At 37.1% G+C, this 22,190-nt stretch overlaps 1 protein-coding gene across 15 annotated transcripts in view; it reads right to left on the bottom strand.

The window, feature by feature from the left end:
* UBR5 (ubiquitin protein ligase E3 component n-recognin 5) overlaps positions 1 to 22,190 on the bottom strand; it is an 83,725-nt gene that overhangs the window by 4,291 nt on the left and 57,244 nt on the right. For 7 of the 15 annotated variants that reach the window (XM_064647328.1, XM_064647347.1, XM_064647344.1 and 4 more), the window contains 34 exons: positions 21,645 to 21,771; positions 20,097 to 20,248; positions 19,623 to 19,718; positions 19,068 to 19,191; positions 18,643 to 18,740; positions 17,679 to 17,827; positions 17,156 to 17,247; positions 16,075 to 16,221; positions 15,861 to 15,979; positions 15,638 to 15,764; positions 15,409 to 15,538; positions 15,038 to 15,198; positions 14,253 to 14,492; positions 13,985 to 14,108; positions 13,243 to 13,354; positions 11,991 to 12,122; positions 11,094 to 11,355; positions 10,473 to 10,737; positions 8,889 to 9,100; positions 8,296 to 8,526; positions 8,120 to 8,193; positions 7,345 to 7,517; positions 7,132 to 7,266; positions 6,330 to 6,550; positions 5,580 to 5,700; positions 5,365 to 5,472; positions 4,858 to 5,101; positions 4,208 to 4,319; positions 3,539 to 3,683; positions 3,090 to 3,220; positions 2,131 to 2,191; positions 1,650 to 1,825; positions 1,201 to 1,285; positions 110 to 265 (listed from right to left, as the gene is read on the bottom strand). In XM_064647328.1, coding sequence (XP_064503398.1) covers positions 110 to 265; positions 1,201 to 1,285; positions 1,650 to 1,825; positions 2,131 to 2,191; positions 3,090 to 3,220; positions 3,539 to 3,683; positions 4,208 to 4,319; positions 4,858 to 5,101; positions 5,365 to 5,472; positions 5,580 to 5,700; positions 6,330 to 6,550; positions 7,132 to 7,266; positions 7,345 to 7,517; positions 8,120 to 8,193; positions 8,296 to 8,526; positions 8,889 to 9,100; positions 10,473 to 10,737; positions 11,094 to 11,355; positions 11,991 to 12,122; positions 13,243 to 13,354; positions 13,985 to 14,108; positions 14,253 to 14,492; positions 15,038 to 15,198; positions 15,409 to 15,538; positions 15,638 to 15,764; positions 15,861 to 15,979; positions 16,075 to 16,221; positions 17,156 to 17,247; positions 17,679 to 17,827; positions 18,643 to 18,740; positions 19,068 to 19,191; positions 19,623 to 19,718; positions 20,097 to 20,248; positions 21,645 to 21,771 — 5,042 coding nt within the window. The remainder of the gene's footprint in view (positions 1 to 109; positions 266 to 1,200; positions 1,286 to 1,649; positions 1,826 to 2,130; positions 2,192 to 3,089; positions 3,221 to 3,538; positions 3,684 to 4,207; positions 4,320 to 4,857; positions 5,102 to 5,364; positions 5,473 to 5,579; positions 5,701 to 6,329; positions 6,551 to 7,131; positions 7,267 to 7,344; positions 7,518 to 8,119; positions 8,194 to 8,295; positions 8,527 to 8,888; positions 9,101 to 10,472; positions 10,738 to 11,093; positions 11,356 to 11,990; positions 12,123 to 13,242; positions 13,355 to 13,984; positions 14,109 to 14,252; positions 14,493 to 15,037; positions 15,199 to 15,408; positions 15,539 to 15,637; positions 15,765 to 15,860; positions 15,980 to 16,074; positions 16,222 to 17,155; positions 17,248 to 17,678; positions 17,828 to 18,642; positions 18,741 to 19,067; positions 19,192 to 19,622; positions 19,719 to 20,096; positions 20,249 to 21,644; positions 21,772 to 22,190) is intronic. The other 8 variants (XM_064647346.1, XM_064647356.1, XM_064647359.1 and 5 more) reach the window with 6 other exon arrangements.

The following is a 22,190-nucleotide window of genomic DNA, read 5'->3' as shown; positions in this document are numbered from 1 at the left end:
TAAAGTGTTATGACTGCCATCTGAGAAGAGCATGGATCATGTCTACACTACAACCTGCATAAACTGTTGAATTCTGAAACTACGGAGACACAGATTTAGCTGTGCTTACCTGCCCTCCACCCTCCTCCTTACACAGGTCTATTGCAAAGGCTAAGTCCATTGCTGCAAACACTGCATCAGCATCTGCACTCTGGGAAGCAAGGATAAGTTGCCGAAGGCTTTCATACATAACCGGATCAAAAAAAGCAAAGTCGTGCCAGTTCACCTGTAGAAAAAAGACAGATGTTTGAAACATATCAGTTGTTTAAGAGCAGATTCAAAATTATGTGATCTGTGCCTGGTTTATGCACTAGCATACAGCAGTGCATAGCCCATGCAACAAAGCATACAAACACACAGAAATAAATGCAGTCAAACTCCTATTTTCAGCCCACTTTAGAATTTACTTTAGAATACTGGAAGGAATATATATTCAACACGAAAAACCTGAAGAAAAGATTTAGAAGGGAATTGCTCTTGGAAGATACAAGGGGATATTCAGAGATCATTTCTGCCACTAACCCTTTTCCATTAAAGATTATACCTGTGTTGTATAACTGATTATGTGATCAAAATTGTTTTTAAGGAAAGACCTGCAGTAATAAATCTTGGTTTAAGTTTGTTACATCAGACAGAATTTACAATGCCATTGACTAATACATGAGATGTGCAGCACAGTATTAGAGTTTAATGGGGCGGGGAAACATTTTTGTCAAAAGTTTAGGTAATTATTGCTCTGAATTAAATTATACCTACACCTGAAGCAAAATTTTAATTACAAATGAATGAGTTCTCTCAAATATCCAGAAAAATACTTTTCTATAAGCTAAGATACTATTGTCAACTAATGTCTGTCTAACAGTGTCTCTCCCGATTCTCTCAGGAATAGAAAAAGGGAGACAACAAGCAGTTTCTGGAGAGAGTCAAAGGCTAACCTATTACAAGCCATTACATCTTAGTCAAATACCTGAATTCTAGTACATCTACTCTGTTCAAAATCTAGGAAATGAAAAAATTACTACTCCTCAAATTAAAGATATCAATACAGTTCCATTATCAACTTTGATAGTTAATACATAAGTGGTTAAGGAAAAAAACCCAATTTTTAAAGATGAGATTTTAAGTAACTACAGGAAATTAAAATTTATATGTTCAACTTACCTTTCTGCTAAGTAGAAATTTGATTACGTGTCTATTTAACGTGATGGGACATAGTTCATTCTGCAACAAGCACAATCCTAGGATTCTGAAAATAAATGTTTGGGATTTGTTTTGATACAGCAGAAATGACACTAAAGATCTTTCAGAAAACTCACATTAAAATGCCCATATATACTTTAAGAATTAAGCTGCAGCTAGCTTTCCAGCCATATCAGTCCACAAAAGAAAATCATGGACATACATAATTAAAAATAAATACATGAAAAATTAAAATTTAACAGGAAAAGAAACCTCAAGTTGATGTATGCAAATTCCCCTATTTAGCTCAGGCTGAGAAATACAGAGCATAAAAAGAAAGTGTTTGCCACTTGGACCGTTGGTACTCTCCCTGCTCTTGTGTATGTTTGTCTTTTAAATTTTTTCAGACTAGAGAGTTAATAGGAACATACCTGCCAATGTTTCGGAAACAATTCAGCCTTGCATCTGTGTTTTTACCAGGTCTCGGTGTATAAAACCCTCGTTTTCCAGGCTGGTAGAAAAGTGGTGCATTATCATCCCCATCATCTGTATCATCTAATTCCATATCTACTACACTGCGGCTGGATCCATGTCGCTTTCTATTTTCCTGGTTTGAAAGTCAGAATAGCAATTAGCAAGCTTACCTCTAGTTACTGACACACATCAACAAGCTATTTGCTACTAGCCCCAAAGATTCAAGTTCCATTCGTTAAAAATTTCCATATTTCTCAATGGTAATTTTATACTTTTGACTAATTACTGTTTAATCTTTTCAAAAGAAAATAAAAAAGATAACTCCACAAGATGATTAAACAGAACTTTGTCTTGCATGATAAAGAAAGGTTCCAGTTGCTTGCATTTTTAAAATTAACTCATACAACTGAATTGTGTGTAAATTTCATTTGTTGTTACCTGCACTTTATCTGAAGAGTCTAGCAATCCAAGATCCAATATGCTGTCAGCACCATTCTCCCTTGAAAAGGAAATAAAAAGGTAGATTTAATTTCACAGAATCACAGAATCACAGAATGGTCTGGGTTGGAAGGGACCTTAAAGATCATCTATTTCCAACACCCCTGCTGTGGGCTGGGACACTTTCCACTAGACCAGGCTTCTCAGAGCTCCATCCAGCCTGGCCTTGAATGTTTCCAGGTACTGAGCATCCACAACTTCTCTGGGCAACCTGTTCCAGTGCCTCACCACCCTCACAGCAAAGAATTTTTTCCTAATATCTAATCTAAACCTACTCTCTTTCATTTTGAAGCCATTCCCCCTTGTCCTGTCACTGCATGCCCTTGTAGGGTCCCTTCAGGTACTGGAAGGCTGCAATTAGATCACCTCTAAGCCTTCTCTTTTCCAGGCTGTACAATCCAATTCTCTCAGCCTTTCCTTGTAGGAGAGGTGCTCTGTCCCTCTGATCAACTTGGTGGCCCTCCTCTGGACTCAGTCCAACAGGTCAATGTCCTTCCCATGCTGAGGACCCCAGAGCTGGATGCAGCACTCCAGGTGGGGTCTCACCAAGAGAAGGGGCAGAATTTCCTCCCTCGCCCGGCTGGCCACACTGCTTTTGATGCAGCCCAGGATACAACTGGCTTTCTGGGCTGTGAGCGCACATTGCTGGGTCATGTCCAGCCTCCCATCCACCAGCACCCCCAAGTCCTTTTTCAGCAGGGCTGCTCTTGATAAGGAATTGTCATATTTTGAAACCAGTCACAATAGATTAAACTAAAGCCAATAAGTTACTCATCCAAAGAAAAATATGTAGAATATCAAGAAATAAGCTGCATTTATCGGAGTTAGATGTAGAACAGTACTAGTTCTTTGGCCACAAAATCAGTTCTCACTTCTTATCTAAATTCTTAATACTTTACCTGCCATGCGCAATAATGAGTTCCATTGCTTCATCGACTCTTGCTCTAAGGGAATCTTCACTAGCTAGTAACAGAAGCAGCTGAGCAGGAGACAATTCCAACAACATTCCTGTGATTTTACTTGCAAATGCCTAGGGATAAAGGAATGATAGGTTTTACTGTTCTCCTCCAATTCTCTCATTTTCAAATACCGCTTTACAAAAGTTTGGGTATTTTAAATACAGATTGCATTAAATATAATTCTGTTAAATACAGAATGCATTACAAGATACCTTCTAAGCTAAACAACAAATTACAAAACCAAAACCTTAAGAAAATGACAAAGAATATAAAATCAGTCCTATGTGTTCAAATATTTTCAGTTATGTTAAACATTCATGGATAAGGAAATCGATTTTTACATTAAAAGATGACAAGAACAATCATTAAGTGTATTAGAGAAGTCTTACTGGTTGCATTGCTTGCACTCGAGGGTAGAGCCGTTCTCCAAGGGCTTGTCTGTGTGCTGGAAGAGGGTCAGGGTCATCACTAGGATTTCCTTCTGATGCTGGTCTAAAAGGTCGTGTGTCAATGGACAGTTGTCTTCTGAAGTCCCTTAAGAAAATCAGAGCAGTTTGTATTTCAGAGGAAATATGCAAAAATCCTCTGGAACAATATCATTTGCACACAGATTCAGATTAGTGTTAGCTCTAATGCTGGAATAGTAGTGTTGCTCACAGCTGCTTGGAGAGAATGAATCAGAAACACAGAACCAAAATGAACCGGAGATTTTAATATTACTAGTATTTTGGATACAGCAGTCAGACATGCCACCAATGGCAACATTGTTTCTAAACCACCTCACCATTTCATTCTAGTATGCAAGGTTTTGTTATTGTTTTGGCAGTAAAATTGATGGCCTATGGTTAAGACATCATCTATCAATGCTAAAGTAAGCATAATTATTCTTTAAAGAACTAGAAGTATATACTGAATTTCAAGAAATTACCCAGCAAATTGCTCCTGAAAATGAAAAAGGTTCCCTTAACGGGAGGAAGTGAAGTATTTTTCCTGAAGATATCCAAGGCAATTATTCTATTCGACAAAGTATCTTCAACAAATTAAAATTTATCACTTACCTATCCCTATCTCTCCGAGAACCAGTTCGCAAGCCACTACTTCTCCGCATTTCTCTCTCTCGCTCCCTTTCCCGATCTCTCTCTCCCCTATTTCGCAATCTCTGCATCAGACCTGAAGGGCAAAAAACCTCATAAACTTAAACATCTTTATATTTCTCTCCCCTACCTAAGTTTCAGTGTAAGGAAAGTTTCAGTTTTGGAAGAGCTTGACAGACATTAATGAGACAAAACCATTTCACTTGAAGCAGTGATTGGGGTTCAGCCAAACTTAATAAAGGAACCTGAAATGTTTTTACCAACTTAAAAATGACAAAATACTTTGAGAGTTTATATATACTTTCAAAAACATAAAAATATACTTGTGAAAAGTCAGATGGAGCAGCCATATTAAAATATGTAAGCTCTTAATAGCTAAAATCTTGATAATTATTACCAACTGGAGAAAAAGATGCTCAAAAAAAGCTGAGAGCATCTAAAGCAGACTCTTGTTTTGAGAAAAACAAGAGCTTCCTGTTTCTGAAAGCAGAGAAAAAAAAGCAATTTCCTTCCCTCAGAGACATCTCTGACACAATGCCAAGTATTTCAGTGTAAAAAAGCACCCAAGGCTCGTATGAATGTTTTCTGTAGATTAACTGTTGTGCATCACTTACTTGTATGGGTACCCTTGTTGGCATTCTGAATACAATCTAGATTTGGCAGTTTCTCATTTGACAGAAAAGCCTGTGCAATAGCAGTATAAAAGCTTCGTGCCACACCGCTGCCTTCTCCGGGCTCATCCTTAAAAGTAACTTTCACCCTGTGTACAGCCATCGGAGTGGTGGCACACCTGCGACCAAAATGATTGTTGAGCTGCCTCATGGTCTGCTGAATTAGAAGGTCTCTGTCTCGATCAACCTAGTAAGAAATAAAAAAATAGTTTTCTTTTCTTTACCAATCATCATAGAGAAAGCGTTACAGCTTCATGACAAATTTCTGACCACATCTGCATAGACTCAGAAAATACCACTCAGACTGTGAAAAAATACAGAATAATTGGAACACAGCTCCCAAAGTTAGGTTTAAGACACCTCTTTGCAGACTGTGAAATACAACTTTTCCTATCAAGTTACTGCAATAATTCAACTCTTAATGAAAACAAATTCAGAAGATAAACTAACATTTTTTACCTCCAACGTTAAATCCCTTGATTGCTGGTTTCTAAGTTTTTCCATCTCCCTGCGGAATTTCGACTCCTTTACTTCAAAACCACCTAATTCAGTTAAGATCTTAAAATAAAAAAAACAAACAAAACACAAAACCCAAAATCAGAATAATGAGAGAGTATCATAACTTAGCTGCAAGAGGAACTGTCCTTACACAGAGAAGTACATACCGATCCAGGCTCTGCTCCAACATCTTCCATGAATACTCTACCAAACAACTCTAAAGAAAGGCGCCAACGTCCCAGCAACATGTCATGAGATATAACCATGCCCATGAAGCTGCACTGCGGCCTGACAGGAGGAGGGAGAAATGACAGACGTGAAATCAAGTCAAATTTCAGACTCATTTTGTGTACTTCACCTTTTTCTTACCCTCTGACTTCAACTAAGTTTTTTTTCCTGATAAACAACACAGTACACTAAGTTTGTGGACAGAAGCATATGAAACTGCTTAGTTTCAGCTGAAACACATGTTTTGCATCCAAAGAGAAATTACTCTAAAAGCATGTAACCTTGCTCCTATACAGAATTCACTGTTATTGGTCTTCCTTCAATCAAGACTTTAATTTATTTTAAAAAGCTGTAATTCAACATGAGTGCAGTTCAATCCCTAAGTGCATAAAGTTTGGTCAGCACCATCAGATACAGATAGCTGTCAATTACAAATGTTAAACTTAGCTACCCAGGACATCATAGTAGGTCTGCAGCAGGAAGTCAGGGAGTAAAGGATTTTGTCTACAGTTTCCACAAATCTCTTCGAAGACTGTTCTACTCTTCACTTCAGAAACTATCATCATTTACAAACTACAAATTCAAACTAAATTAAGCTACCCTTTTTAATTTAAAAATACTTTTTCAGAGTCCCAAATATCTGTTTATCAGTTCAGAAATATATTTCATAGATTAATTTTTAACTCTACCTGAAAGATGTGAGAGGTGGCCCTTCACTTTCTGTCAGTCCTATCTCTGCCAACAAGCTGCTTTTCAGTTGTGCTGCAAGATCATGAGCTGAAGGCCCTGGTTTTGAACTCTCAGATTCTTCTGTAGGCACATTTTGTTCCTCCCCTTCCTTCTTTTGCCGATTTTGCATGCTCATAACATTTTTTAAGTTGGCTGCATAAGACATTTTAGTTGGAAGGACCTAAACAAGGAGAAGTAAAATTTAATTGCACTTTCAAAGCATTCTAGACAGCTTTTTTAGCACATCTATACATACATGTGTATTTTAAACCACACTAAACTGAGCACAGTAATTGACCTGTTAAAACAAAGTAATCTCCATAATTTCAAAAATTAAAAAAAAAAATAAAAAAACCCCAAAACATTTTCCCCACTTTATGTTTGCATTTAATTTGCTTGCCATTTAATGCTCAGTTTGTAGGCAACTCAAATCTACTGGGCTACAGGGAGATTTAAATCTTTTTATCACAAGTAATTATATAATTGGTGTTTCAAAATTAACTCGGGATTGTATCACAGCATTTAAAAAATTACCTGACATTTGCTATAAATCAATGATCATAAAAGTTCCTATATTTTAAAAAATAAGCATACTTTACATAAAAAAAAAAAATCCAAGTTTTCACATGCACTGGGCTTTGAAATTATCATTGTGAAAACTACTTGGAATTCTCTCTGAAAACATTCAAGTGTCTTTTTAAGGAATGAAGGTACTAGTTTAAACTACCATATCGTTTAAAATAAAAAAAGCTTTACATTTACCTCAAGACAGTTTCTATCCACTGTAACTTCCATTAAGCATTTCCCACTATTGGCAGAAGATGAATATAGACCTTGACTGGGTCGGCCAAACAGATCTTCTTTGCGAGCATTTGGCTGAAAAGTAACAAAAGCATTCTGGGTAAATAATATACTTCAGTTAGGAATGAAAAAGCGAACTGCAGCTTTCTTCCAGAACACCCTCTCTGATATCACCTGTAATAAGTGGGGCTGGTCTGCCAGGGGGATGGCCTCTGCCAGAGGAACCTCAAAAGGATTGGGTGGAATGCAGCCAAGGAACGTCATAGAGTCTGATCGTCTGAAAAATGGATGGTTTTGGCCAGTCTCTGCTGGGAGGGAATCCTCATCTTTGTCATTGAGCGTAGCACCTAAATATCAGAGAAGATTTCAAATCAGTTTTCACAATTATAAAAGCAAAAGATTTAAAATGCCGAAAATTAATATCCTTCCCTCTTAGCTACCTGACTGGAGGAGTATCTCTGCAAATTTACTTCTACAGGATGCTTCCACAAATGCTGTACCTTTATTAAGTTGTTTAGTCATCACTTTTATTCTTTTTACTATACCTAGCATTACTGAACAGGCACCCTTACACTGCATATACTTCATTTAGGGTACACATTCTACCATTTTCAGTAGCAGTTTCACCAGATTAAAAGAAATCAGTTTAAATTCAAATTTTAAATTTTGTCATTGTGTAGAATGATAAGTAAGGACACAAATGCTGCAGTTTAGAGAGAAAGGAGACAAAAAAAGAGGGCCCTGAACTGAGGGGCAATAAAACAGGCAATGGCAGAAGAAATTCAGGGAAGTAACAAAGGTAAGAAAAATAACTTCTGAAAAAATCCAACTTTAATGTAACATACACAAGTAGCAAAATTTATTCAAAGTCTCAGCTAGGTAAAGGGGAAAAAACACTAAGACAGTCTGGCATTTTGGTATGCTATTACAGGTGTTTCTGTATACTAACTTTGATTGGTGTCATCATCATTTTCATGTTCTGAATCTTCATTGTCAAGACCCAGTTCCAAAAGTTCTCGAGTTCTTGAAAAAAAAAAAAAGAAAATAAACAACGCAAATGACTGAAACAAAAGGGCAAACACCACTTTTGCGCAAGTTTTTCTTTCTAGGAGTCAGCCTCGATACCTTTTTCTTTCCAGCTGAGGAGTATCCAATGTTGTCTGTTGATTCATTGCTTTAATCCAATAAATAAGGGCTTGAAAAACATATGCTACATGCTTTAGTGAACAGACATCTAGAACAGGAAGGACGTCTGAATGCTCATCATTGTGAGAACGCATCAAGGACAGTGCGTAGTTCAGGAAATCGCCACGTGCTGACATCATTCCCTGACGGGCACTGAGTAAAGTAGCACGTCTAGTGAAAGAGAAGGATTGAATACAGAGAGATCAGGCATCACAGGAGAATGAAACCTTTATGTATTAGTCTCTATATTTGAAATATGGATGTAAAACCTCAGTAAACCACACACAAAAAGAGTCTGGTAGTTACAACCACACAACAGGCAGTTCAGATGCAGTGTATTGTAAGCAACATTGAGAGGAGTCTAGTGCATCCCAATAAACCAAACAGTAGCAATGACACAGGAAGCCTACTTCAATCAAAACAGTAACTACACTGCTGCACTACAAAATCAAATTCATAAAATGTCAGTGAATAAGATTTGACTGTAAAACTGGTAATTCATATTACATGCAATAATCAAACTATTTTTATACCTTCTTCCCTCAAGTGTTCTTAAGCTGGCTTCCTCACGGGCTGTCATCCTTTCCCTTCTAGCTGAGTTCTGAGAAGCATGGAGAGGATGATTTGGATGCCCAGGATCACCAGCAGATGATAATGCAGAACCATAACGCAGCTGAGCTTCAGTAGAGTCCATGATACTAACCATCCAATTCCAAGTAGGAATAAGCTTTTCTTCTACGTAATTCTATAGAAAAATGAGATTTAATTAGCTTTGCAAACAATAGAACTAGAAGATGATAATGCAATCTAAACATAAGCAATCTAGACCTGATTCCCTACAAAGAGGCTGAAAACTATGTTTGAGAATGACCAGTGATCAGGTTTTGAAAGCTCTTTTGAGACTGCTGATATACTGTGGTGGTATGCAGCTCTCTTCACTTAATATTTTGATACCTGTAAAGCATTCTCACCATCCCCTCTCTCTCTTTTGGGAATCTCTTCTACTCCTCACCTTACAACCACTCAGCATCTCCCAGGTGCACACATCCTGGGGTTTTAGCTCAGTTCCTGAATTCCTAGTAGCTTTAACACCCCTCATCCTGCTATGGCATTCATCAGCCAGATCTTTCACCATTCTTCATGCCTTGCAACTTACTCAGTGAAGATGACAAAGTTAATACCTGCACAGAGAACTATGTCTGCATACAACTTCTCCTTCTGATCTAGTCTTCTCTTCGCGTGTACCCAACACAGGCTCTGCAAACCTGCATTTCTTGTCATTTTTGCTAACTCCATTGACCTGTTAGGTTTTTTGATCCAAATCAGACTGCTTTCTTCATTCCTCTAAAAACTGATCTTCAAAAACAACTCCCACACTCTTAAATGTTCTTGTGTCTGCTAAACTAACAAAATGCTGTCTCAACCCCATTTCTGTATCCAAACAAAACCCCTACTGTCAAACTTTCACATGCTAATAACAAATATCTTGGTCCCTCAGCTGGACAGATCTCCACTTTTACTGTTAAGAATCTCCTGAACAGAAAATTATTTTAGCTTTCTCCATAGTAAAATTACACTCCCTTATCTCTTTCCCTGTGTATTACCCCAGTGTTTGATACCAGAATATCTTTCTAACCTTCCTCTCTCAAATCAGAAGCCTTTTCCTCCCAACACACTGTGAAAATAGAGCCATAAAAATACCATGTGACTCAATTACAAGGAAATATACTGTCATCAGGTTTTCACATCCCAGCACGCAGCACTGTTAACAGAAAACAGCATCATTTGATTACTTGCCCCCCCCAAAGCAGCTATGTTATTCTGACAATTGATTTTTGTACTAAATTCAGCACAGATTATTTCACTCTATACACAGAGCTCACATACAAGTTGATACATATTTCCTGAACACACTGGAGTTCCTCCTTCAAGTCTTTGAAACTTACGCCTCTACACATCAGACACCAGCCTTCCCCTTCAAGTATTTTCTCTAGAGATGCATTTTACATATACTTTCAAAAAACGACAGTCAAGAGCACTGTACCAAAAAATATGCACATAACACAGAAAGGATGTATTGAAATTATATTCCTCTACAAAAACTGGCATGCTCTTACCTGCAAGTTAACTGCATCTTGGTAAGTCAGCTTCACTGCAGCTGGGATCTGGGAGTATACTAAATGATTGTACTTTGGAATCAGACCCATCAGGTCAGATATCTGCCGTATCACAATACTGTATGCTCTTGCCAAACTGCTTGCAGATGTCAAATAGCTGCTTGCATTGCTGGCTTCAAGTGCTGCAGCTGCTGCTGCAGCACTTGTACTGATGGTACCACTTCGACGGAGGTTTGATGGATCAATATAAATCAAGCCCGCTGAACTTGCTAAACATAAAAGGTGATATGATATTAATAAATTCATTTATCTCTGCTATATGTTTTGTGTATTGACTGATATAATGAAGATTTCCAGAAATAAACTTGTAAATATTACTGACATCACAACTGTAACTAGCAAAAAATTACTAGCTACAGTAAGCATTACTAGCTACAGATCTTCTTAAGAACTGTAGCAGATCCTTTCCTTTTTTTAAAATTCAAAACTAGAACTGGAACAGTCAAGATAGGTCAGCACTAAGACAAAGAGATAAGATTTCATCCTTGAGAGAATAAACAAAAACAGAGGAAGGAACAAAGCCAGAGCTAACTGACAGTCATGCATGCAATTTACTCAGACTTGCCTGCTGGGGTTGATGTACTAGAAGGAGCTGTGCTAGTGGTCCTCTGGTTTTGGGTATTCCGTACAGCCCACTGCATGGAACGGGGAGCCTGGGCAGCACCATTGGCGTGTGAGCTATTTGTGGTTCGTTCCAGAGGCTCATCAAGCATGAAGGTCTCCTGCTCTATGTCGTCACTCTGACTGCTGCTGCTATCAGAGTCACTGGAATCATTTGACTGAGAGTCATCTTCAGAAAAAAATGCTGGCACACTGCTTGCTCCTGTTGAGAAAATAAGCAATAAACAATAACTGACAACTGCACATCTGTGCACATATACATGTCAGCATTGTAAACTTTTTCCATGAGAAAAAACTACATATACTAAAAGGATTCAAGTACCACTATTGAAAATGTTAAATAAGTTATCCCCCTAACATACTGCTAATTGTCTCCAGGTTTCATGAATAAGCAGACTCCTTACATTTCAAAATATAAATAAAGAAGTAATTTGATTTTAAAATTCTTTGCTGACTCTAACTCCAGGGCAGTGAACTCTAAAAACTATGCTTTCAAACTGGACAATAAAGCAGTTGCTCTCAAAAAGCTGTACAATGTTTGCTCAGGTTTTGTGTATTGTTTTAAACCATAAACCATTTCTTTAAACTTCTGTGCTAAAAAGTGAGAACATTTGATTTCATTTCATAAGAGTACAAGGTGATCTCTAACACATGCAGAAGCTCCTTAAGAGTAAGAAAGATAGATCACATCTTAACGCATATCTTGTCCAAAAAGTCTGCATAGTACCTTACTATTAGAACAAAGGAAAAAGAGGAAACATGGGGAAGGAGGACGGTACTTAATCCTAATATCTAAATTTAAACAGCTAGATTAAACACAAAAAAGATGTGGTGTACCTGCTTCTGACCCAGCAGTAGCTGCAGTGACAACACTTCTGCGCCCACTGGCATTGTCCTGGTTACTGTGGTTACTCTCACTGTCACTTTCTGTTTCAGCAGCAGCTAACAAATCCAACTCCATATCACTGCCTATAAAAACAATATACAAAACATCCCATATTTAGAAAGAGAGAAAAATAAGAATTACTATAGTGACTCAGGTAACACATATTAAACAAAACCCAGAGCCTCTCACTCTAGCAGAAGTTAACAGACATGCAGGGAGGTCATAAAAGCAGTGCAGAGAGGCAACAACACTTGGAGCATGTTTTCTTATTTTCCAGAAATTAGCGACCCCCAGCCCTCTCACTGTGCACTGCACATGTACATTCAACACACACTGAAAATAAAGACTTTAAGGATTCGGAATTAGTCACTCAAGCCAAAAGACTCCAAAACTCTTCATACACATGTGTTAGGACAATTAACCATATGCTGTTTCAAACTAGTATCTAAGGAATATCTGAAAACTTTAAAAAGATCTGACTAAATATAGAGGTTCTATTCCAGTTTAAGTTTTGAGAATGAAATGTTTAAATACTCAGCAAATAATTAAACAGATTTACTGTACCATAAATGGGTTGACTGGAAACACAAAGCACAGTCAGAAAGAGAAGATAATTTTTTTTAATCATAGCTTTGGGCCGTCTAATTCCAAACTAAGTAATACAAGTGGTATTAATGTCACACATTTTCATACAGAATTGAATAATTTTATCTACAAAATATTGAACCATAACTTAATATTCCGTGATTAGTTTGAGAACTAGCTCACATGATTCAGATCCCTTCTGAGAACACATCTACGACAACTATGATTGTATCATCAGCCATACAAGAGCTAGGTTATTTTTTTAGTTCTTCAAGTACTCTATGTCAACATTTTACAGTAGCAAATACATAGAGCAAAATACATATTGTTAACCAAGAACATGGTAACATTTGATGCCTTTGGTTTGTTTAATCCTTTGGGACCTTAATATTTTTTCCTCATGCAGAAAGAGAAACATAAAAATGTTCTTGTACTTGCCTACTGCAAGTTATCTATAATTTTACCTCCTTCTCTCAGATGTGTAGTCTGAAACCCTTGGAGTCTCTCTACTCATGCAAGTCTCTCAAATTTTATAACTGGTGAATTCAAAGATGCCTTTACTTTTTGATGAAGTTTTCTCATTTAACCAGTAGTGTGTAGGATGTACATTATACATACCATCCTCATCATGCTCATCATGCTGTCCTTCTGCTTCAGCATTTTCTTCACCACGTTCTTCCTGTTCATCATGATGGTCTTCTTCGCCAGCCACCCCCTCAACCACTTCAACCTGGAAAGGGCATTGTAATTTTATGCTAGAATATCTTCCATATCAGAGATAATCTATGTGTTTTCAGAAACACAGTGCAAAATTTAATTTAGAAACTAAGGAACAAAAATCAAATATTAGAAAGATGACCTCCAAACTGAATTGATGAAAATTCAGTTTTCATCATGAAATGAAAAAAAATGAACTTACAGCCACAGTAGTTGTACATGGCTATACAGTCTACAGTGTTGTGGAGAAAAAAAAAAATCAGATCTACAAATAAAACAGCCTTGAACATTAGATTTTAATGCTGAAAGGGGAGAACTGACTACAAAACCTAGTGTTAGTTTCTAAATACTGAAGAGGTATCATCCTGCTAATAGACCCTTTTGCTCTCCAATAGAACCTACATAAGAGCAGCCGTGTGCTGAAAGACCTTAAAACTTTTTTAACAGGGAGTTATAATAGAAATAGAATAGAAAACAACCATTACAAATGTCTATCAAAAAATGCTTACAGCATAGTAGGATTTCATGAGGTACTACTCAGTATCTTGAGGTCTTGATGCATGGATTTCTGGTTCAGATGTTAAAGGTGTTAAAGATGCGCCATATTGACAAGAAAAACCAAATACAAAAAAAGAAAACTGACCTCTTCCACATCTGCTGAAACAATATCATCTTGTTCTTCATCCCTGCCACGAACTGGTTGGGACTGGCTGATTCGTCTTTGCTGAGGATTCCTTATGATGTAAGACGACTGAGACTGACTAGAACTTAAAATAAATAAATAAATAAATAAATAAAACGACCAAAAAAGTAGATTTGGAGCTCTGGATGTCATTTAATGTAAAGCTAACCAAAAAATCACCTTTATAAGACATTGAGAAAAATGAATAGTGAGCATTAACAAATTTTACCTGCTAGACTGGTCAGATGATGGTCTGGGTGGCAGAGGCTCCACAGAAAACAGTTCTTCACTTCCCTGCATAGCATCTATACTTGTGCTAGCAAGAGTAAATGGTGCAGTAGGACGTGCAATTCCCATCCTGACTGGAATAATTAGAGATTCTGCTACATTGCACAACTCTTCAACAGCATAGGGCAACAATGCCTGGAATACACGTTTACATTTTCCAATTGGCTGTGGAATAAAATTGCTAGGGGAGAAAAGAAAAATAAAGGTCAAATATGCTTTTTTTTTCCCCAAAAAACTTCATGGCAATATTATTTGTCTTGACTTTTTGAGAAAAAAAATATCTTTAACAGATACATACATTTGTGTGGATAATAACAATATGCACAGCTATCCATGGTAGTTAAAAAGTTGCATCATTCCGTAATTCAAGACTAAGGCTTGGTATCTAAATCTACTACTGACAAACAACAATAGATTCCAATTTTAGCATGTCAAAAAACCCTACTTCCAAAAATCCTAACACTGTAAACAGAAAGGTTCAGTATGAACATGTAAGTTTAACAAGCATTGCATTAAAAAGCTATATATATGACATATCATCAGCTATTGTGTCATCCTGAGGTTTGAATCTTTCCACATCTGTCTACAGACCACAAATTAATGCAGATGTTTCTGCCTATTGTTGAATTGTATCAATTCATTTAACAAGAGAATAAATATTTAAATAAAGAAAAAAAAAGGCAAAACCCCACCACCACAATCAATACACACATCTCCACCCCTTACTTTTTCTTTTTGGAGGAAGCCATTTCCACACTAAGAATGACAAACACTCTTGCCACAGAACGCAGAAATCTCATTGTAACAGCAATAGCTTCTTCTCTGCGTCCTGGTGTATACTTGTTTTGTAATTCCTTTACCAGAGTACCCAGCAAAGTATCTAAGAGCTGAAGAAACAGGTCATTACAACCCAGTTTAGACGCATGAAACAAGACATTAAGATTCAAAGGGAGATCACAGTCATTGCAGTATGAATTCACAAAACCAAGACTAACTTGAAGTTAGTTTCAAATTAGTCCCCAAGCATATGATCCAAGACACACTATAGTATCATATTATTCAGAAAATCTATGTAAAACATAACTAAGAGTGCTTACCAAAATGTCTGCTGTACACTTGACAATAAGGCAGTGTGTAAAACAGTCCAAGCGAATAGTTCCACTTTGCTGATTAAGGTAAACTTGCTCTTCAGGCAGAAGATGACCTATCCTACTGCTTGCACTAAGACTTGGAAAAAACAAAAGGAAAGGAAATAAATTTATGTAAGTCAGCAGGTCTCAAATATCAGATTAAACTTTACAGTGACAACTATGTGTAAATACACACGGGTCTTTATTTTCCTGGGAGCCAAACATGATCATGGACTTCAGTGCATTCCAGTCCTGCAAAACACGTTCCAAAGCAAGCTGGGCAAAACGAGGAGGTTCTAAATCATGATCAGGCATATCAGAATCTAAAAAAAAACAAACCAAAACAAAAAAAAAGGCAACATAAGAAAGAGGTACTGAAATATGGAATTTGCCATTTATTTCACTGAAATGGCTCTTACCTTCAGGATTTGCAGTTTTACGATTACGATCTTCCCTAATTCTAGGTGGTCTGTACTGGCAATGTTCTACAGTTTGCCTGGCAACTGTCTGTACTAAAAACAACAGCAGATGTTCTCCCCTGCAATGAAAAAATTATTAGTAGCAGTATGATACACCACATATTTAAAAAGAATAAATTTTTTTCTGCCCTTGCCATTGCAGATATGAACTTACCTGCTATTTGGCATGGTGACAAGATTTGTGGTGGTAAGCAGGCGGTAAAGGAGATCAAGGCGAGCAGACTTCTGTCCAGCAATTAGTGTTTTACACTTGCACTTCTCCCAGCAATCGCAGTAGGCCGTCGGAGATGTTCGTTTGAGCCTACAAGAAATGGAAAAGGTGAGGTGCAACTCTGTTCAGTAATATACCAATCTTCTCTGAACAAGCTGAGGGGGGTTAAGTGTACACCTTAAGATTCCTGCTGGAGTTTGTTTCTTACAGTAGCAAGATGACAAAACCTAGCTTAAAGGAGAAACAGAGTCTATATGTGGCAGCACTTGACATTTGCTATTCATGTTTCTTACACTCATTTAAGAGGGCAGTTTCACTACAGAGCTTTTCATAGTTCTTTAGTAAAACTCATCCAAGACAATTTATTCCTCTCTCAAATAGCCTCCACTCAAGAAAGTTAAGTTGGAAATACTCATGACATGCAGTAAAATTTCAGTAACTGTTACAGTGCTGAGAATATCTTTATAATTGTATCTTATTGTAGCTTATTATAGAGGATATTAATGCTGTAAGATTCACAGCCTGTAACAGCAGCACGAAACATCTGCAGCTTCGAAGTTTTAGGCCAGGTTGATCTGACACTTCTTGATTGCTTGCTCATTTTTCCCTTTATTACAGTTATCTTAAGAAAATAATATGCTACTCTTCTTTAAGAAAATTCACAAGAATGACCAGTCATCAGGATTCACTGGCTCCAGAAAACTCCTGGGAGCACCCAAAATTAAAACAGTATTATTTAGATACAATATTCTTAGAACATTAGGCACTTTGTGGGTGTCAGAATTACTCATTTATTCTCAATTCTAAAAAGTGAAAAGCAGAAGACTGCTTCAGGTTACTCTTTTAATTCTGACTCATAAAATAAATTTTACAGAGTAGAATGAAAAGAAGGCATTTGAAGTATTAATCTTCTTTGTCTGAGACTGGAACACTTTGGACAAGGAAAAAACTTATTAACTATCAGTAAACAAAGGAAACAACAAAATATTGCTTTAATTGTAAGAAACAGAACACAAATACTTACTTGCAGTCATGCCCTTTGTGACAGACCCTTGCACATTCTGTGCAACAACAAAGTGATTCCAATAGGCCACATGTTCGGCATTCAAATATATCCTAAAAAAAAAATTACCAAAAATATTGTGCATAGTTTTCTTCCTACTTGCAATCTCACAGTATTTCAGGATACGATAACATTGCACTTATTCAAACTGATGTCTTCGCTTAGAAGGAGGTCAGTTCTAGAGAGTGAACCTTTGTTGTGAGTTAGAGTGTTCAGTGTTTTCAAAGAGCTGTGTCCACCCAACTTCTTGCCAAAGTTAAGCAGAGGGGGAAAAGCCACACCCATTAATAGCCATGTTCTGAGGAACCTAATCAGCTTTGAAAGTATAAAGGAATTCAGGGAGGCAGTAACTACACCAGACGTAAAAGTCACAGTAATTTAAACAATGCAATTAATAATTTAAGAGTCGGATTAGTAGACTAACACAATACATGATCGAAACATTCCTATTTACTTTAAAAGAAAAAAAAACACCCAAACTTACTTGGTTAATGTGTTCTGCACCAGTCCAGGTAAAACTGCATGTATCATTACAACACAACACATACAAAGGAGAATCATCTGGATTTGTACCAGAAGGACAAACCATTCCCATGAACACATCATCTTCTTTTTCACTGGAAGCTGCTTCAGCTAAAATGATCAATATAACACCGGTGTTAAAAACAACACCCCAAAAATAACCAAAACCTACCAACAGAATCCATACCCAGCAGATGTTTGCCATTACAAAATCTCATACAGAATTAGAAGTTTAAATAAAATCTGTTACAGTTTTTTGAGAAAACTTTCTGATTGTCACATTATTTCTTATAGAAGCTGCTGAAAACCCCTAACTGAAAAACGCAACCATCAACTCTTCCCTAGTTTTAAATTCACTGATACATTAATCAATTCTGTCCATTCAGTGAGCCACCATTTTGAAGGATTATGGACAATATTCTTAAAAGGAATGTCCTTGTACCACACACAGTCCTATAGAACTGTGGTGTGACAATGTCAAATCCACTTAAGTTTCTCCCTAAGTTCAATTTCACATATTTCTCTCAAACAATTAAATATCAACATTGAAAAACAGACACAAAACATTTGTTTGTATGTAAGTTTTTTCAGGAACGGGATCTAGCTTGGCACATTGCTTTATCATATAAGGTTTTTTTCAACTCAAAGAAATAAATTCCAGGTGATACCTTGGTGCTACCAAAAAATAGTACCTTAATCCACTGGTTTGAAAAGCAATGAAATGCTGAAAAGACTATAAAGAACACAAAAGCAATAATACTCATAGAAATGTATTGTAATATACACACTAAAGAGCAAGATATTCCATAACAGCAAAATGTCCAAAGCATGAAACAATATACAGTTTTAATAATAATTCTGCATACATGTTAAACTTCAGAAAACTTTAGGAAACCACATGCTAATAATTACTGAAACTGTTGTACCTTTGGCAATTTTCTGTGCAGTTTCTAGAATTGTAATTGCAGCAGGATATGCCCGGCCACTAACTGCTGACATAAACGGTGTCATGCCTCTTGCATCCCTAGGGAAAAAAAACAACAGACAAATTAAAACACTGAATTTTTTTGTTATAACAGGCAATGTAGGACATAAATATAGGAAAACTTTGCACTGCTAATCTTGTGCAAACAGAAAAGCCACAGAGTGAATAAGCACTCTTATTTGTTTTACTTCTGTGAAACAGACCTATTTTTAAAGGATGGCAGGACACAAATACAGTTGATATTCTAACTCCCGTCATTTTAACTAACAGGCTTTTAAATAAGCTTTTTAAAAAGGCTTCTACATAATATATTTCAGATGATATAACATTACAAAGGAGAGCAAGAATTCATATGAAAATCCTTACTTAGCTGACAGCAATTCTCGTAGATAAGGCTGCAGAACAACACTATCACACAGCAATTTCAGTATGAAATGAGCATTTGCCTTCCGATCCTTTGATTCTACTACAGATGGTTCGGTAGAAGGACCTGTAATGAGAAAAAAAAAATTGAAGAGAAACAGTTTTTCCTCAAAAAATTACTACCTGTTAAAAGTAAATAATTCAATGATTCACTGGGGTGATTAATTAGTAGCTTGACTATTCAGTGCTTTCAGCGATACTTCACTGAAGTATTGTAAATTTCAGTTCCAAATTACATTCTGAAATACACAGAGCAATCCCAATTTCATACTGATTACCACAGCTTTACATATTTTTCGTTCCCCAGGTAAAAATAAATTTTTACATAAAACATAACATGGTGCTTCATTTACTTTCTGCACACTTGTGAAATTCTGCTTCAATCCAATCTTCATCTGATAAGAGCCATTTTCATATGCAGAAAGTCTGTGCAAGCAAAGACAGCTTTTGAGATAATTTTCCTTCTAAAGCATAATTAAATAAGCAGTATGTCCTCACCTGGTATTGTGGAGGTGCTAGGTCCTTGGCCGGTGCCAGTCGCTGCTGTGGTAAGAGATCCCACAGCGGGGGCCAGGATAAAATCAATGTCACCATCTTTCAGTAAACAGAACAGCAGGATGTATATCAATACATAAAAACATCCCTAACAACATGCTCTTGCTGCAGTGTCTAACACACTGCAGGTTTTCTGTATTTAACTGGTACTCTTTCCTACAAACGGCCACATTCCTAGATCAGTAATGTAACTCAGTATTACAAAGAGCACTTGCCAGAAGTTTGACACCAGTGTTAGAAAGACACAAACTGGATTTGAAAACAGCTGTTAAGTCTTCAGTAAACTCTTAAAGTTACCTCAATGGCATTAGACAGACTTCAGAGTGAGACTAAAATAAGTTGTTCACCTTAATAGCCATCAGTTCCTCGATCAACTCTCTCCTTCTACAGTATAATGTGATACATGAGCAGACTTACCTGGATCCATTGCAGGAGGATCTGGAACCCAGCTGGGAGGAGCAATTGGTGGAGAAACCGGGTCCTGGTGATCACTGGATGAAGCACCAGCTTCATGTCTGCCCAATCCAGCAGCTCTCAAGGATCTTCTCATCATTTCCCTTAATCTCAAACTGAATACAAAACCAAGGCAAAAATACTCTCATTTTCATTTATAACTAGAACATTTTAAAACTGAATTTCATACTGGGAAAGGAAACCATTTTATTTCAGCATAAAGTAGAACGACCCTAGAGGTATTTTTCATTACCATATTCATCTGCTGCAACAGAATATAATGGCCTTGGAAGAACAGTCAGCCAGCAATGCATCAAGACAGATTTGAGCCCAGAATGCATCCCTAGTCACCACAGCACTGCCTCTTGTAGGTAGCAGTTGGTGGGCATTATCACCACTATCTGACATTCCTTTCACCCCAAGCTCACTGCCAGGGGTGTTAAGCTTGTGCAAGGATTTGCTCTTGTTGCTACTGCTTTTTAAAATCTAACTACAAGAGGTTAATGAAAGAATAAAAAAAATAGGTCTTGAAAAAACTTATTTTCAGAGGAGTTATTTGTTTATTTAACACAAAAGTACTACTTCACTGAGGACAGTCAGTAAACAATTTCAAGAAACTGTCTATCATCTTACTAGAGGAAAAGGTGTAGGAATAGGTGGTGGTGTTGGGTTTTTTTACTAAGCACTTCCTCTTAAGATTAATGTCTCCTAAGCATGTCAGAAGGAAGCTTCAACCCTTACCCTTATCCTCCATATCAAAAAGATCATGGTGATGAGGACTGTAGCTTGGGAAGGATTAAGGCATCACTTCATGTCAGTTGCTCTGCATAGAGAGCTAAGTAAAAGAATTGTACTATGCTCTCAGCCAGTTCTCTGAACTGACTAGAACTCAGTACAGATACTGTCAAATTCCCTCCAAGTGAGCCCCACTCAGTTCCATCACAAAAAGAGGAAGAACATAAATGTCATCAGAAATTACAATTCTGTCAGGGTCAGAAACATCCTTTAGAGCACCCTCGATACAAAGGACTCTCACTATGACAATGACTGCTTAGGATAAAAAGAATCAACTTGAGTTCTTCCCCACTGGTGTTGGTCTCAGTATTTATCTGCATAAGTGACCACTTCTCTCAGAAATTCTCTTAAAACAAGCCTGGGCACCCGTACAATACTTCCATGATACTTAATATTCCTTGGTAAAGAACACTAGAGCTTATCCTCAAATTCCCTCTCCCCACAAAAAGGAGCATTTTCACTTCACAACTGAGGAGACAAAGCACCAATCCCAGAAAACAGAATTAATTTAGAAATATCCCACCATTATTTCTCACACCAGAAAAAGCTTAAAAAAAACCCACTAGAGTTGTAGTTTGGTGCTTGAAGAAGTGAAATCCAACTTAAGGCTAGTAATAGAGCCCATTCTTAAACTAAAAGGAAAGAATTAATACCAGATTGGTAATTAATACGGAAATTAGCATACAGAAAACAAGAAGAAAGCATTACTGCATTTACCTTCTGCTGCTTGATGATCCTGCCCTATTTCCTGGACCATTACTTGACACAACAGAGATTGCATTTGCAATAGCTTCCACAGCTGAGAGCCTTTCAGCAAATGTATTCCTTTCAGAGCGCTCTGCTTCTGAAAAATCAAGAAAAGTGTCAGTGCTAAAATTTCGCTTGGGAAAATTATAAAGGAGTATAAAATATGAAATGTCACTAGTCAGAAAATGTTCCCTGTATTTTATTTTTTTTTTTTTTTTACATTTAGAGGGACAGAACTTAACAATGATTCTGACTGGGTTTGGTTTATAAAAGGCCATTAAGGAAGTAAATTCGAGGCACCCAAGCTCCAGTAGAAGCTTTCAGTTTTCAGTATCAAGAGACAAGGACCTAACATGTAGCTGGTTCTAGATACTTGTTGAGTCGAGGCTTCAAAAACAATGACAACAACAACAACAACAAAAAAAACAACCAAACCAAACAAAAAAATCAACCAACCAACCAAACAAAAACCCAGACCACTACGAGAAAACAAGCATACAAACCACACTTCACAAT

This window comes from Pseudopipra pipra, chromosome 1 (assembly GCF_036250125.1).
Source record: "Pseudopipra pipra isolate bDixPip1 chromosome 1, bDixPip1.hap1, whole genome shotgun sequence".
Taxonomy (NCBI): Eukaryota; Metazoa; Chordata; class Aves; order Passeriformes; family Pipridae; genus Pseudopipra; species Pseudopipra pipra.
Note: the sequence above shows the minus strand (reverse complement) of the source record. Positions and strands in the feature narration are given on the sequence as shown.